The 14566-nt window shown below is 41.6% G+C and overlaps 1 protein-coding gene across 2 annotated transcripts; it reads left to right on the top strand.

Annotated features, from left to right (window-relative positions):
- The first annotated feature begins 967 nt into the window (after window positions 1-967).
- Atp5po (ATP synthase peripheral stalk subunit OSCP) lies at window positions 968-10923 on the top strand. 2 transcript variants are annotated; one of them, XM_046439122.2, is made up of 7 exons: window positions 968-1089; window positions 2313-2363; window positions 4070-4180; window positions 7365-7494; window positions 8145-8257; window positions 10387-10473; window positions 10741-10923. In XM_046439122.2, exons 1-7 carry the CDS (start codon window positions 1054-1056, stop codon window positions 10852-10854), a joined length of 642 nt encoding a protein of 213 aa, XP_046295078.1. In that variant the 5' UTR covers window positions 968-1053; the 3' UTR covers window positions 10855-10923. The 2 variants fall into 2 exon arrangements, with proteins under 2 accessions (XP_046295078.1, XP_046295077.1); XM_046439121.2 differs by lacking the exon at window positions 968-1089 and adding an exon at window positions 1162-1507.
- The last annotated feature ends 3643 nt before the right edge of the window (window positions 10924-14566 follow it).

Below are 14566 nucleotides of genomic sequence, written 5' to 3'. Positions count from 1 at the left end.
CTCCTGAGGTTAAAGTATGGGCAGTCCACAGTCTAAAAATGTACTAGGAAACAGTTCCCCAAAATATTGACAACAGCTGCCTCTGGGTAGTTGGGGAAAAGGAGCAATTACATTTGTTCTACTTTTTTCCCACTTAAAAAAATGTAATGATGAAAAATTGCACTTTGAAAGGATAAAATTAATCTGAATTCCTATATTAGATTTAAGCAGAAATATTATTTTTTTTCTCCTAAACTGATCACAGAATCCCATTGTTTTACCACCATGAACCCTGACCTTCGCTCTGCCTGTCAATTCTCTTTCTCTACAAAAGAGAAAATTAGAGCCTCTCTGCTTAAGGGGAATGGATTGAAGACAGGTTTTTTTTTTTCATGAGGTGCTAAGTTTCCGCGTCGCATTTGCTAAAATCCAGGTTCTTCTGTTTCATATCAGACTCTTCTCTACACAGAAGAGACATTTAAGCACCAGAATCTCACACACCTTCACAAACTAACAGAGTAGCGGTCAGGTCAGGTGGAGGAAGAGGGCAGGGGACTGAAAGGCGAGTCACGCCTCGGGTAAGCGGAATGTGATGTTTGCTCTTGGAACTACAGGGCTCCTTTGGTGTTGCTTTTTTCTTTTGTTTGTTTTTCTTTGTTCTTGTTCTTGTTTGGTTTGTTTTGCTTTGGTTATACAGCTGATGCCTGCTTGGTATGCTAGGGAGAAATGGTAGATGCTATGATGATTGTGAATGGAACAAATGGCACTGTGTTTTATCTAAATGTAAATTTTAAAACTAGAGACAACAAACCCATACTGAGGGCCGCTTAGTGACTCCAGGATTTCATTTTCAGACGCATTGAGCCCATCAGTCCACCTCAGACCTCTGGTTGGCTCCCTTTTCCCTCATTTCTAAGGACTACAATTCCCGGTCCGCAGACGTCATCGCGCACGCGTCCTGGCGACCTGCGCCTACATGTCCCAGAGAGCCTAGCGGCTACGCTGGCGCGCGCCTGCGCCCTCACTCCCCTCTCGCTTCTTACCCGGGTTTGACCTACAGCCACCCGGGAGAAGATGGCCGCCCCAACAGCCTCCAGGCTCTCACAGCAGGTGAGAGAAGCCAACAGGAGGTTGTCCCTTGGGGTGACCGGTACCAGCTGCTGAGCGCCAGGGTGCGGGGCCACTGCTGGGGTAGTTTGGCCGCCGCTCAAGGTCGTGGGGCCTGACGAGCGCGGGCGATGCAGGCAGGCCCTCATTTCGACCCCGTGGACACCAGCGGGTTAGTGGGCGCGGGGCTGCGCGAGCTGTGACCTTGGAGTCCGCCGAACACTGCCCCGGGAGGCCCCTGGCTGGAGGGGACCGGAGACCGAGACCGGGCTTCCCGGGCTCCGAGGGCTGCTTGGCGGCGGCGGTGGCGAAACCTGTCAGGGGTCACTGGTAATGCTCCGGAATATTCGCAAAGTACCTTTCATTTTCGTAAAGAAAAATGACAGAAACGCCTAAACGACCCGTCCTTGGCTGCTCAACAGTAAGTGTTGAGCTCGGAACCGACAGAGTCAAACAGGACGGAGTTGGGGAAAATGTGTGCCTCTTGTGCTGTGTCCATCCTGGTGCTTTACATACGAGCACCCTTTGCAGCTTAGGTAATTTTTCCATGAGCGCTAAAAGTCTTTTAATCCTCAGAGAGAATTCTGACATAGTGCATTCCTGTGCTGAAGAATATGAAGGTGACCTGTGCCCTTGCAGGTGATTTTTTTAAATCTTGGATTCCAGCTCTGGCCTTTGATGGCCAAGATGCCAACTGAGAACTAGGGCCTGTTGTCATATCAAACCGGTACAATACTCAAATAATGAATATTTATTATTTATACTATAATACTCAAATAATGAATATTTTTAGATAGCGTTTGGATTTCCGAGAAAGTATATTCGTGATGACCAAAGTCCTCCCACTTTATGGTAGTTCTTCCCAAGGGTGTGGTAATACCAGTGCCAAAAATGTTAAAGTTTTTTGAAACAGTAGCCCTCACTGAACGTTATTTTTGTATCTCCCCCGTCCTTCCCTTGCGTCCTCATTAGTGTGTGTAAGCCTTAGCCCATTCCAACAAACTGGGATGTTAGTGTGAAGGCAATTTCCCAAGCTATTTGAAATGATTGGTGGAATTTACTCCCAGGTAATAAAGAGCGGTTCACCCTGTGTAATTTTTGTGATAATACAGAGAAGCATATGAAACTAATTGTTTAGAAGTCATTAAAAATATTTTTATTATTGAGTTAAATACAGAAATTTTCGAGTAACCTTGTTTGACCCATTTTCCTTGATTATTTTAAAGGTGCGATGCTTCAGTACATCTATGGTCAGACCATTTACCAAGCTTGTGAGGGTATGTTAATTTATATTCTTTTGTAATGTAAAGCAGATGAAAGTATGTGAGTCAAATAGCAATACAGTTAGGGTATGGATTTCTGTGTATTCACTGCCCAAACCTTTCTTTGCATAGTTTGTGGTTCCCAAAATGTGATATGTGTTTGATGTGGGCAAAGGATTGATGTTGAGTGCTTGCTATGTGATGAGCCTACACATAACCTTTAAATATAGTAACTTTTTTAAAAAATTCATGTTTTTCCAGTTAACCCTCCAAAATAGGTATGCCAGCTTTTATTTGCTTTTTTGTAATGCACGAAACAGATCCAACAAAATAAAATGACACACCATATTCTCACAGTAAGTTACTATAGGAGTTGACATTAAATGGAGGTATCTCAATTTCTGTTGCAGCTCCATGTGCTTCCCTTCACCATGGCTAGTAAGGGATGGTCACTACTTATACCCTTGCTCTGCACTAAATCAGCACAAAGGGACTACTCCACTTGGCATCAAAACATCTAACCATTTCAAAGATCTGCCAGCCCCTTGCTTTCAATGCAGAAGTAGCCTAATTGACCTCTGATGAAGAGAGAGACCTGTGAGTGACAGAAAAGTAATGCCAACAGCTCATAGTAACCCTGTTACCAGCTGGTAACAACCTGACTGCATTTTCATGCGTTACTTTAATTCTTTCTTTAATTATTAGTTCTTATGTGACAGAAGATAGATTCACTAACAGGGAGCAGGAACAGATCTCACCTTACAAAAGAACTGGGCTATCTAACCTGCTCACTCCACTCAACAGTGAGCCAATCCCCTCCTTGGAAAAATAGCATCAAAGATCAAAATACCAGTGTCTTTAGTGAACCACTGTTTTTGAAAAGTGACTATTACACCCCCACCAGCCTAAATCTCTCAAAACTATTAGGAAGAATCTTATTTACTCTTCATGCAAGAACTTCCTAAAACTTCTGTAACAGTGATAAGGAGTAGTTGGTTTTCCCATTTTACAAAGGGGGAAATTGAGGTTTAGGGGAAGTTTGCCTAAAGTTTTAGAACTGGTCAGCGTGGTTTTAGAACTGGTCTGAAAACTAAATCATTCTTATTCAGAGCCTGGCTTTCCTGCTACATTCATAGCACCACTAAGCACATGCGGTCATATGTTGATGGTAGCAGATCATATGTAAAAATGTCAAACCTCAGGTGATTTGTGAATTAGCAAAGGGCTCTATTAAATTGAACATTGATGGTGAGGCTCTGTAAGCAGAAATTTATAATATGTCTTAGTGCTTTTTTTCCCCTAGCTCCAGTATATTCAAACTGCCTTCCATCAGAGTTACAAATCTCCCATGTTTGGAACTGAACAGCTACTGAGTTCAAGGGAATCATAAGTACATTTTTAAATTAATTGGTTTAAAAGAAAGTTTAAAGTAGTTAAAATAACTAAATTATATGAGGTAGAGCTCAAAGGGTCTTTAGACACTATGTCTTCCCAACCCCTCATTTCACGAGTGAAGAATTAAACACTCAAAGATAGAGGAACCTGACTAAGAAAATATTCCTAATTTGAGAATTGCCATTTAGAACAGCTCTTTGGTGACATAATTAAATTGTTTTGTATTATGAGATGAATTTTTAAAATTATAAATGTTTAATTCTGCTTTATAGTATAATATCTTAATTGATTTTCCTTCTTTCTTATGTCTACCCTTTTGTCTGAAGCCACCTGTTCAGGTATACGGCATTGAAGGTCGCTATGCCACTGCTCTTTATTCTGCTGCTTCTAAACAGAATAAACTGGAACAAGTAGAAAAGGAGTTGTTGAGGGTAGCGGTAAGTGGTTTTCTTGTTTATTGCATTTTTAAGTTCCTTTAATTATTCAAACAAAAACATTGTTCTTCAGAAACATATTGTTGGTAATAATATTGGGTTTTGTTTCCTAAAACTATTTTTGTGGAGGCAGGCAGACACATATAAGAATATTCACATTAGGTACCAAGATTTCCAGATGAGAAAAGATAAAAGTGGAGCTGGGGTTATGGCTCAGTGGTAGAGCGCTCACCTTGCACGTATAAGGCCCTGGGTTCGATCCTCAGCACCACATGTAAATAAATAAAATAAAGTTATTGTGTCCAACTACAACTGCAAAAAATAAAATATATTTTTTAAAAAAAGGTAGAAGTATAAAGTCAAAATGTAAGTTAGTAACTTAAGAAAAATCATCATTTCAGAAGAGAATTAAAAGGTCGCCTTTTGAAAAAAATGTGCTCATAATACAGGTGTTTTCAAAATAGTCTTATAATATGTTACAACTTTGTTTTACTATAATTTATTTTTCAGATGAAGTCTTTTCATGGATTTTTTGTTTTTATTTTTTTAGTTATTGATGGACCTTTATTTTATTCATTTATTTATATGTGGTGCTGAGAATCAAACCCAGTACCTCACACATGCTAGGCAAGCACTCTACCCACTGAGCCACAACCCCAGCCCTTTTTCTTGGATTTTAATTATTTTGTTCCCAAGACATGAGAAGAGAGCTGAGCAGAGCCTTGGGGCAGCAGAGTTAGGAGGGGAGCAAGAGCATCCCAGTGAGGTGGAGAGCTGGCTGCAGAGGAGGGAGGCCACCTTGGAAGCTTATCTTCACTTTTATTTACATAAAAGAAAAGAATAAACTGAATTTCAAACCTAGTGATTTAAGCCAGAGAATCTGTGCTTTAAGTTTCAAGTCTAGAAGTTTCTAAACATTTTGTTACTTTTCCTCTCCTTAGATTTTCTAGCTGCCACCTCTAGCAGTCAGGTCCACATTAAGAGAGGGAAGGAGAGCCAGGCACGATGGCACATGTCTGTAACCCCAGTTTCTCAGGAGACTGAGACTAGAGGTCCGTAAGTTCAAAGCTAGCCTCAGCAAAAGCAAGGTGCTAATCAACTCCGTGAGGCCCTGTCTCTAAATAAAATACAAAAAGGGCTGGGAATGTGGCTCAGTGGTTAAGTGCCCCTGAGTGCAATCCCAGGTACCAAAAAAAAAGAAAGAAGAGAAAATAGACAGTCTAGTATGTAGTCTCCCCAGAGAATTTTTTTTAATTGTATGCTTAAAAGAAATTTTCTATCTTCTAATCCATGTATTTCTAAAGATTTTTATTTTGTTTAGGGAAAAAACCTCATAGGCTACTTGTATAGAATAATACCTATATTCTACATTAATCATAATACCTTACAAGTATTATTTTTAATATTTATTTTTTAGTTTTAGATGGACACACTATCTTTATTTTATATTTATGTGGTGCTGAGGATCAAACCCAGTGCCTCGTGCATGTTAGGCGAGCACTCTACCACTGAACGACAGCCCCAGCCCCACTTTACAAGTATTGTTCTATGCCACTTATTTTGTTCACTTTTTGTTTTGAACTCTTATTGTAACTTTTGTCCTAACAGACAGAATAAGTTTAGCTCTGTATTCCTTCCTTGATCCAATTGTTGCAAATATGCTTAAGGTCTTAGCTGGTCCTCTTAGATTTCACAGAGCCAGCAGGCTGAACCTCCTTGCAAGAGCCACATCAGGGGAGGGTGTCAGAAACACACAGGATCTACAGAGGCCTTTTTGGAGGTGACAGTTACATCTGCTGCTTATCAGTTATGCCATTATTAAGTTCATATTTACAACAAAAGGAATGACCTGGGTCATGGACATTAGAATGATTCTGACCCAAACCTGAAAATCAGTCGTGACATGGAGGAAAAGGAGGGAGGTAGTTACCATAAGACCCTTTATAAATGAAAATTAGCATTTGGGGGGACACTGAGGGAAGAAGTATAGGACTATCCAGTGCCATTCTTAACTGTCCAGCCCTGGAAGATCCACCAGAAACAGTTTCAAAAATAGATACCACGGATTCTAAGATGCTTTTTATTGGAATACATGTTCAGTTTTTGTTGACAGGGGTGTCCTTTCTGTGGGCCATTCCAGTGGAAATCTGTATACTGGATGGCAGTATGTGACAAGCAATATGGCTCAGAGACAGGATTCTGGCCCAAATCCTGGGCAGAAGTATTGGCAGAGTAATTGGAAATCACATAGAGATGTGTAACTCAAAGATGCCTGCCTGGAAAGAGTGGTTGTTGGTTCATTGGAACTCTTGTCTGTAACCAGAGCAGCAAGGTGCTAGAAGCTGCATCTGTTCACTAACGAAAGACATTTGTCATTGAACAAAATGGGGCCATAGTGGTCTCCCATGGTCATTGCACTTCCATGTTTGGTCCATTCTCCCTTCCAGACCACTGAGGCTGCCGTGGAAACACTAGAGACTTCTCACAAGTTGGGTTGATCCTGTGAGCTCTGTTAAAGCAGAGCAGAAGAATCAGGACCTGCCAGGATGCAGCCCCTCTCAGGGAATGGGAGAGAGGCCTGCCCTGCTGTCGGAGCACCTGATTTAGGTCTGCCTTGGAGGAAAAACTAGAGCCAGAGTCTCACCTGTATTAAATACATTAAGATAGGAAGTAAAGTGAGCCTTTGGCTGCTTAATTTTTTATAATCTTTCTTAGAAAACATATATTTCAGAAACATCATAAGGTATTTTTAAATACTTTCCAAGGAACATCATTTTATCTTATATAAAACCGTCATACAGCATATTCCTGAAGTCATTTGGAGAAACATATTATATGATAAATTTGTCTTTATACGTGCTTGTAAGTGCTGATTTTTGTAAGTCGTAAGAAAGTGAGTATGTGGCTGGGTGTGGTAGTACACGCTTGTAATCCTGCTCCTTAGGTGACTAGACAGGAGAATCAAAAGTTCAAGGCCAGCCTGGGCAACTTAACAAGACCCTGTCTCAAAAAATGAAAAGGGTTGGGATGTAGTCCAATAGTAGAGAATCCCTGGGTTCAATCACAAAAAATACCACAAAAAAAAAAAAGAAAGAAAGAAACACAGCAGGAGGGAAAGAAAAAAGAAACTGTGGCATCTGAGATCATTTGTGCTGTAAAGAATTAAGTTATCTTTTGGTACTTTCAGCAACTCCTGAAGGAACCCAAAGTAGCGGCTTATATTCTGAATCCGTATATTAAGCGTTCCATCAAAATGAAAAGCCTAAATGACATGACAGCAAAAGAGAGGTTTTCCCCCATCACGTCTAATCTGATCAGTAAGTATTGGGACTTCTTCCCCTATATTCTCTTAAAACGTTGCTACTGGAAGTGTGCTCTCTGGACTCAGAGCATCACCATCACCTGGAAGCCTATTGGCAGTAAAGAATCTCTGGACCCATCCCAACCTGCCAAGTCCAAATCTGCATCTTAACCAGCTTCCCAAGCAAATTGTGCATTAAGTTTGAAGAGCACAGTCTAAAGGATACTGAGATGTGCTGACAGGGAGTAGTTTCAACCCACGGAGGATACCTGTGGTTTATGGCCATATCAAAATAAAAAGTGTTATCTGTTGAGTGTAGACAGTATGTTCGCTTGGGAGTTAGAATCTGTAACATAAGCATGAACTTCAGATTGCAGCCTGGTTGCAAGAGGGCTGCTGCAGATCCAAGTGGGGGAGACCACAAACACACAGCACTAATTTAATGCTTGTCAAGGCAGTCTTTTTTTTTTTTTTTTAAGACTATGTACTGAAATAAAGTATATTTGAATATACTTTTAAATAACAAGTTGTCTTCATTCATGTTCTTAAAGGACATGGAATATGTTTTAAGGCCACAAATCAAAGTTTGCCTTTTGGGTGAATATAGGTTACTGAGAAAGCTGTTAAGTGTCATGTCATGTCACTGAGACTCTTTCACTTTCCCAGACTTGCTTGCTGAAAACGGCCGCCTAAACAATGCCCGTGGCATCGTTTCTGCTTTTTCTACCATTATGAGTGTACACCGTGGAGAAGTACCTTGCACAGTGACCACTGCATCTGTAAGTAGTGGGTTGCTGCTGCTGCATTTGCCTTAACAAACGGGAAATCAAGAAATTGGGGAAGGTGCTGTCACTTGGAGGTTTATTGTATCCTTGTTATGAGCTTCTGTGAACCTCTGCTTTGGAAGGGCCAATGTTGATTTCACTAGTGTTTCTATACCAGTGATTACTCATAAAGACTATAGACCGGTTTAATGTAAAGAACGTTGAAATATGTTAGAAAATTGTGGTTTAAGTTCCATTATAAGTTTGAATTATGCTATTAAGTGCCATTAAGTATGCTGTTAAGTAGTTTACTTAAACTAGAGTTTCTAATCTTTCAACTGATGTGGCAATGAATGGGAAGGGGTAGGGTGGATGGGCCCTTGGACTTTTTAATCCCCAGCCACCTTTACTGAACCCTAGCGTATGCCATGTACTTTGTACTTCATTACTTGATTCAATATCAGAAGATCCATATGAAGTAGAAGTATAATTGTGTTATTTTACAGAGGGAAAACTGAAGCCCAGGGTGATTAACTACTTTGCCCAAAGTCACACAAAGTGTGACCTGAATTTAAATGCAAGCCTCTTTCAGAATCCCCGTTCCTTAAGCTACACTGTGTTACCTCCCCAGAAGTAATTTTGTTATTGTCTTAAATATGTATTTCCTTCCTAACTTAGTTTGGTTCATACAGTCTAGGGGGCTTAAACATCAGAAGAATATGGTAGATTTACTTGCAGTGAACAGCACTTGACCTCATCTAGATCAATATTTCTAGTGTTTAAAAGAATGCTCCAACTCTCTAAAAAAGCAGAGTTTCAAAGAGAGGCGTTTTGGTGCGTATTTGTAGTTCAGTACATAATTGGTGCTCCAAAAACATGTACCTGGCTCAAAGCAGTCCCAGCTGGGATGTTCACAGGGAGCCACACAGTTGAGGCAGTCACTTGTCCCCATAGCCATGCACTGCTGCAGACCGTTCTTAAGTGCAGACAAGGGTATGGTTTTGTAAAGCATGCTTAGTTTGCAAAAGTATCTTGGACCAGCTGTCACTAAGGTTCTTGATGTTTGTAGACCTGGGTAAATAAGTTTCTGCTGTTTGAGAAAAGTTGTGTTTTTATTAACAAGTGCACAGGCTTTAGTTAGGAACACGTAGACTGGTTGCAAATAGTGGTGTTAATCTTCACTTGGCTTTTAGGCAAGTGTCTTAACCACTCTGACCCTCAGTTCTCTCAAGGCTAAAGTTAGACTAATAACCACAGGCCTCACTGCCTTGTCCAGATTACGAGAGGTGGTGGGTGTAAAGTGCCCGGCCACTCAGTACACATCTCAGTGGAAGGTGTGGACGGGTTTCAGAGGTCTCCAATCTCAAAATCAGCAAAGAGTGTTTTGATGAGACACTGACATACTTCACCACCATCACCCAAAGATACTATTAGGTCTTTACGAAGATGGAAGGAGTTTCTGCCAGCTCTTGGCTGGGGAGGTAGGTTTGTGATAACAGAGGCCCTTCCTGCAGCAGCCTCTCTCATTCTCACCTCATTAACTGGGAGTAGAGTTGAGGCTGAGAATAGGGAGTGCAGCCTGGACATTTGGGGTACTTGCTCTATACATGCAGATTGCAGAGTTATGCTGACCTCAGGGACAAGCCAGGTATTCCTGGTTCTCTGTGAGGTTGAGGAGTGGAGTGGTCTGCCAGAGCTGCTGGTAGCCATGGACCTGCGGAGACAGTGATAGAGCTGGGAAGTTGAAAGCCCACAGAGCCAGCCTCACCCGCAGCTATTCCTGTCAGGAAGTGATAGGTGCACACCCTGACCACAGGGCTGCCAGAGGAGAGACCCGCATTTTCTGCTTTGCTGGACTGGACTTGTCCTTCGTGGGTGGGACAGGAAGGGAACAGTGTTTATGGACAGTAATTGAAGTGCTGAACATGAGCTTTGCCAGGGTTCTTGTGTGGCAGGGCCCACGTGCCTGAGCCAGCAGACTGACAGGAGTGTGTGTCCCCAACAGAGTTCCTAGTATTTAAGGCAGGAGATTACAAGGCAGGTCTTGGTAATTGTGCTCACTATTTTTTTTTTTTTTTCCTTTTAATTATGGAGGATTCTGTAATGCTTTGTCCACATTTAATGGATGATTTGTTCTTTTTCAGCCTTTACCTGAAGCTGTTCTCTCTGAGTTAAAGACAGTCCTGAAGAGCTTCCTAAGTCAAGGCCAAGTTTTGAAATTGGAGGTTAAGGTAGGTTTTTAATTATATATGGTATGTTTCCTCAGGTTATTCAAATCTTAAAATGGCAGCAGAGAGTATTTATGAAAAGTTAGCTCTGTAAGTGTATTTTAAATATAAATGATTATCTGATTCCATGCATAATTTTACATCCACATTTTTCTAGATGTAATATCTGTATAGCACATTAAGTCATTTCAGAGCACTTTTCATTTCTCCAAGTGATTAGTGAAATAATGTCCTTATGTTTTCATGTGTCTGGTTTGTTTTCTTTCCTAGACTGACCCAGCAATCATGGGTGGAATGATTGTCCGTATTGGAGAGAAATATGTTGATATGTCTGCAAAAACCAAGATTCAAAAGCTGACCCGGGCTATGCGGGAGAGTATCTAAAAGTGTTGGCTTTCTGTCAGTGAAAATTCTTAAACATGGAGCAACAATAAATGCTTCCTGAAGAGACTATATTATATTTACTGTCTTTTAAAGTGATGTGCAAGGATTCTTTCTTCATATTTTTCTTCCATTGTCCCCCCTTGTCTCATAGTTACAAAAAAAAAAAAAAACCACGAAGAATTTGGTTTGCATAGACTACTCTTAGGAATGGATTAATCAACACAGCACTTACACACAGTCACTCAACAAAGTCTGTCTGGTGCTGCCTGCCAGCTCAGGGCTCTTAAGGGGTGTTGAAAACTCCTCTTCCCCAGTGGATCACTGGATGACTCCAGGGACGTTCTCCAGGGAGGCCTCTCCCTGCTGAAGTACTTTTATCCTGGAATAACGCTTATTGTGGGAAACTGTAGCTTTCAAGGCTGTATCTTGTGTATATCTCACTTAAGCTTCATTAGAATCTCATGATACAGGTGGGACCAACATTAACCCACTTTATGAATGAGGAAAGATAAGGGGGCTTTGGAGATTTTCTCAGAATGACATACCTGGACAGCAGGTGGGCCAAACCCAGGACCCAGGTCTCTCACTTCCTGTCTTAGGCTTGCCACCATATCCTAACACCACACCCTGGCACACTTCTAGAACCAGCAGGCTGAGCTGATGCAAGTCCCCATATTCCTTCCCACTTTGTCCCTAAGATGCTCTCAGTTCACCCACTAGCCATGCTAGCTTCCAGGTCAGCTCTTGCCATATATTTTACCTCTCAGCAACCAAGAAGAGCATTTGCTGGACAGCAGTCCCAGTACCCATTCCTTGGTTGCTCTACAAAAGTGTTTGGCCAACAGACTGGTTTCTTTCCCAGAGTTGCTTCTGCTTAAACAGAGGCAAGAGAACTGCAGCTGGGAAGTCTTGACAGTGGCATGACCAGGGCTACTCCCTGTGTGCTAGTGCAGAGACAATGTGTCCTCTGCCTGGCGCTCAAGCTAGGTTTCCTCCTGGCCAACCAGCCAAAGGGAACCCACTGGGAACTTGAGGCTCTCAGTACTTTCCCAGGAGCCAGGAGTGGTGAGACTGCTGGTTGGCCATTCCCCAACTTTTCACTGGGCATGAACCACCAGACTCCTTGCAGTTCCTGACCACAGGACTGTGTCCCAGGAAGAAGAGAGGAAATGATGCAGACCCTGCCTGAATTTCCTTGCCAGCAACAGGTGTGCAATCCTAATCAGCCCTCTTCCTCGTACTGGACATGCTGGGCACGCTGGATGCAGACGGCAAAAGCGGAACAGCCACACTAGGAAACAAAAGCCAAGTGATGCCAAAGACAAAGCCAACCGGCCAGGCCTGATCACGGACCCGCTAGACCTCCAACACGAGGAGACAGAACCTGTCACCCAAGCTGCATCCTGCTTCAGTGGGCTTCTCCACAGCCAGGTGTGTCACCTCCCCTCCCTGCACTCCTGCTTTGCCAGGGGTCATCACTGTCCTCACTTGCCTCCTGACTGCAGAAAGGCCCACCTGCTTTCACCCACATCACACATTAAACCTTCAAGGAACTGCAGAAACTTGACAGCTGGTGCATCTTTCAGGGAACCCTCTTGCTGGTCCCCAAAGCCTTCAGAATCAACTCAACCTCCTTCCTGTTGATGACACATACACACAAAAAGGGGGACTGTTGAAACTCCAAATAGCCTCCCGAAGTCATCAGGGTACCCCCAGAGAGCTGCCGACAGTGATGTTCTTCACAGCCTTGTGAAAATTCAAGGTGAAGATTCTTAAAAACAATCCAAACCTGTGGCCACTCAGGATTATTTAAACAAGTTAAGGTAAACTAGTATACAGTCAGACCACTGGACACTATCCAGAACTTAAAGTCAGGTTGTGGAAAAAATAGGTAGAGCTGATTTAAATGACAAACTGTGAGAGGATTTACATAAACTATGTGATTAAACAGTTCCTTGTCCCTGGGGCATGCTCAGTAGCACCTTAGCTGTTAAATAACAAAATATTTAAAATTCCTGGGTTTACACACACAGGAAAATACAGAAATGACATCGCAACTTTTGTGTAGATGAAGATCTCCATTAGGTGATTATATTTCCTCTATATTTTTCTGAGCTCACAGAGTTTTCTGCATTAACAAGTATCTACAATTAGAAGAAGTATTTGTTGTGATCATGTTGACTACTAAGCTTGGTTACATAGCTTTCTGTTCAACACATTTTATACTATGTTTTCAACCTGATTTCTCCCATCCTCCAGGCTCTACAAGTGGACCTCTTCAGACTTGAACTAGGTGTAGTCTGAGAAACTAACTTTGTTATGACAACTTTTTGTTTGTTTTTGTTTTTGTTTTCTCATGCTAGGGACTAAGCCTAGGACCTAGAGCATGCTAAGCAAGCACTTTACCACTGAGCAATAACCCCAGCCCTAATTTATTTTTGAAACTTCAAATAACTAAGGGCATAAGATTTTTATGTTTTTATCAAAAATAAAATCAGCATACTACAGTGACACAGCCACATCAATGGTTATAGCAGCACAATTCACAATAGCTAAGCTATGGAGACAACCTAGGTGCCCTTCAACAGATGAATGGATAAATAAAATGTGAGATATATAGATATATAGATATATATATATAACTCAGCTATAAAAAAGAATGACTGACATTTGCTGGTAAATGGATGGATCTGGAGACTATCATGCTAAATGAAATAAGCCAATCCCAAAAGACCCAAGTTCAAATTTGGAAGCTAACCTACCATAAGAGGTGGGAGGGGGAAATGAAGGGAAGGGAGGGGGCTGGGAAAAGGAAAGAGTGGAATGAATCTGACATAACTTTCCTAGGTCACTGTGACTATATCACAGTGACTCTCACCATCGCGTATACCATAAAAATTAATTTTAAAAAATAACTATGGGTAAATGGCAGAAAGATCAGTAGTGGGAAGGAAACAGGGGTGGGGGAGGGAAGGGAAGTGGTGGAGACTGAATTAGAACAAGATACAGTCCATGCTTTTATAATTATGTCAAAATGGATTCTACTGTATAACTAAAAAGAACCAATAAAAAATGGCATGTACTAGTTTTTAAAAGGCTGCTTTGGGGTCAGTTTTTTTTTTTTTTTTTTTTTTTTAAATGTGCTATAACAATTTGACTAGTGTCTAAGCCAGCTAGAGAATTTAAAGTGTTTATTTACAGTCAGTTAAACCAGTGAGGAAATAGGGAAGAACTGCCTTAAAACCAGAACAGAAAAAAATGCTATAAATAATACAATGAAATTCAGATTGGGTTTGTAATGACACCCAGCATTAAAAGACAAAGTTCTGAATCTCATGGTGTTGGAAGCTTCACAGAAATCAAGAGTGACCCTTCTGAATGTCTGTGAGAGACTACCTTGGCCGCCTCTCTCTATACCAGTCATGGTGTTGTGCTGCACAATACAGAACCTCTCGGATTCCCAGAAACCCTCGGCACGAGGAAATCTATCTCCACTTGGTGCTAATATTGATCTGAAGAAGGCACAGGAGAGTTGAAAGGGTTGTTGGTTGGTTTTGCTTTTTAGGTTTATTCTTGCATAATCTTCCTCGTACATCTAACTACAGTCTCACCTCTGGGAAAAGGAAGAGCCACCACTGCAGGACCATTAGCATCTTCTGTGCTCAGTGAAGAAGAGGAGGGGCAGAAAAGACCCAAAATAATCCACTGTGGC

This window comes from Marmota monax, unplaced genomic scaffold, assembly GCF_021218885.2.
Source record: "Marmota monax isolate L192 unplaced genomic scaffold, Marmota_monax_Labrador192_F-V1.1 WCK01_AAM20220418_F8-fsc00125, whole genome shotgun sequence".
NCBI classification, from domain to species: Eukaryota; Metazoa; Chordata; class Mammalia; order Rodentia; family Sciuridae; genus Marmota; species Marmota monax.
This window is presented reverse-complemented; position numbering and strand designations above follow the sequence as displayed.

Bases quoted from the DNA above. Each gene is read 5' to 3' on its own strand.
- Atp5po (XM_046439121.2), top strand. From the start codon at position 1,466: ATGACAGAAACGCCTAAACGACCCGTCCTTGGCTGCTCAACA. The intron at 4,181-7,364 runs GTAAGTGGTTTT...TGGTACTTTCAG, and splicing joins AGGAGTTGTTGAGGGTAGCG to CAACTCCTGAAGGAACCCAA. The intron at 7,495-8,144 runs GTAAGTATTGGG...TCACTTTCCCAG, and splicing joins CATCACGTCTAATCTGATCA to ACTTGCTTGCTGAAAACGGC.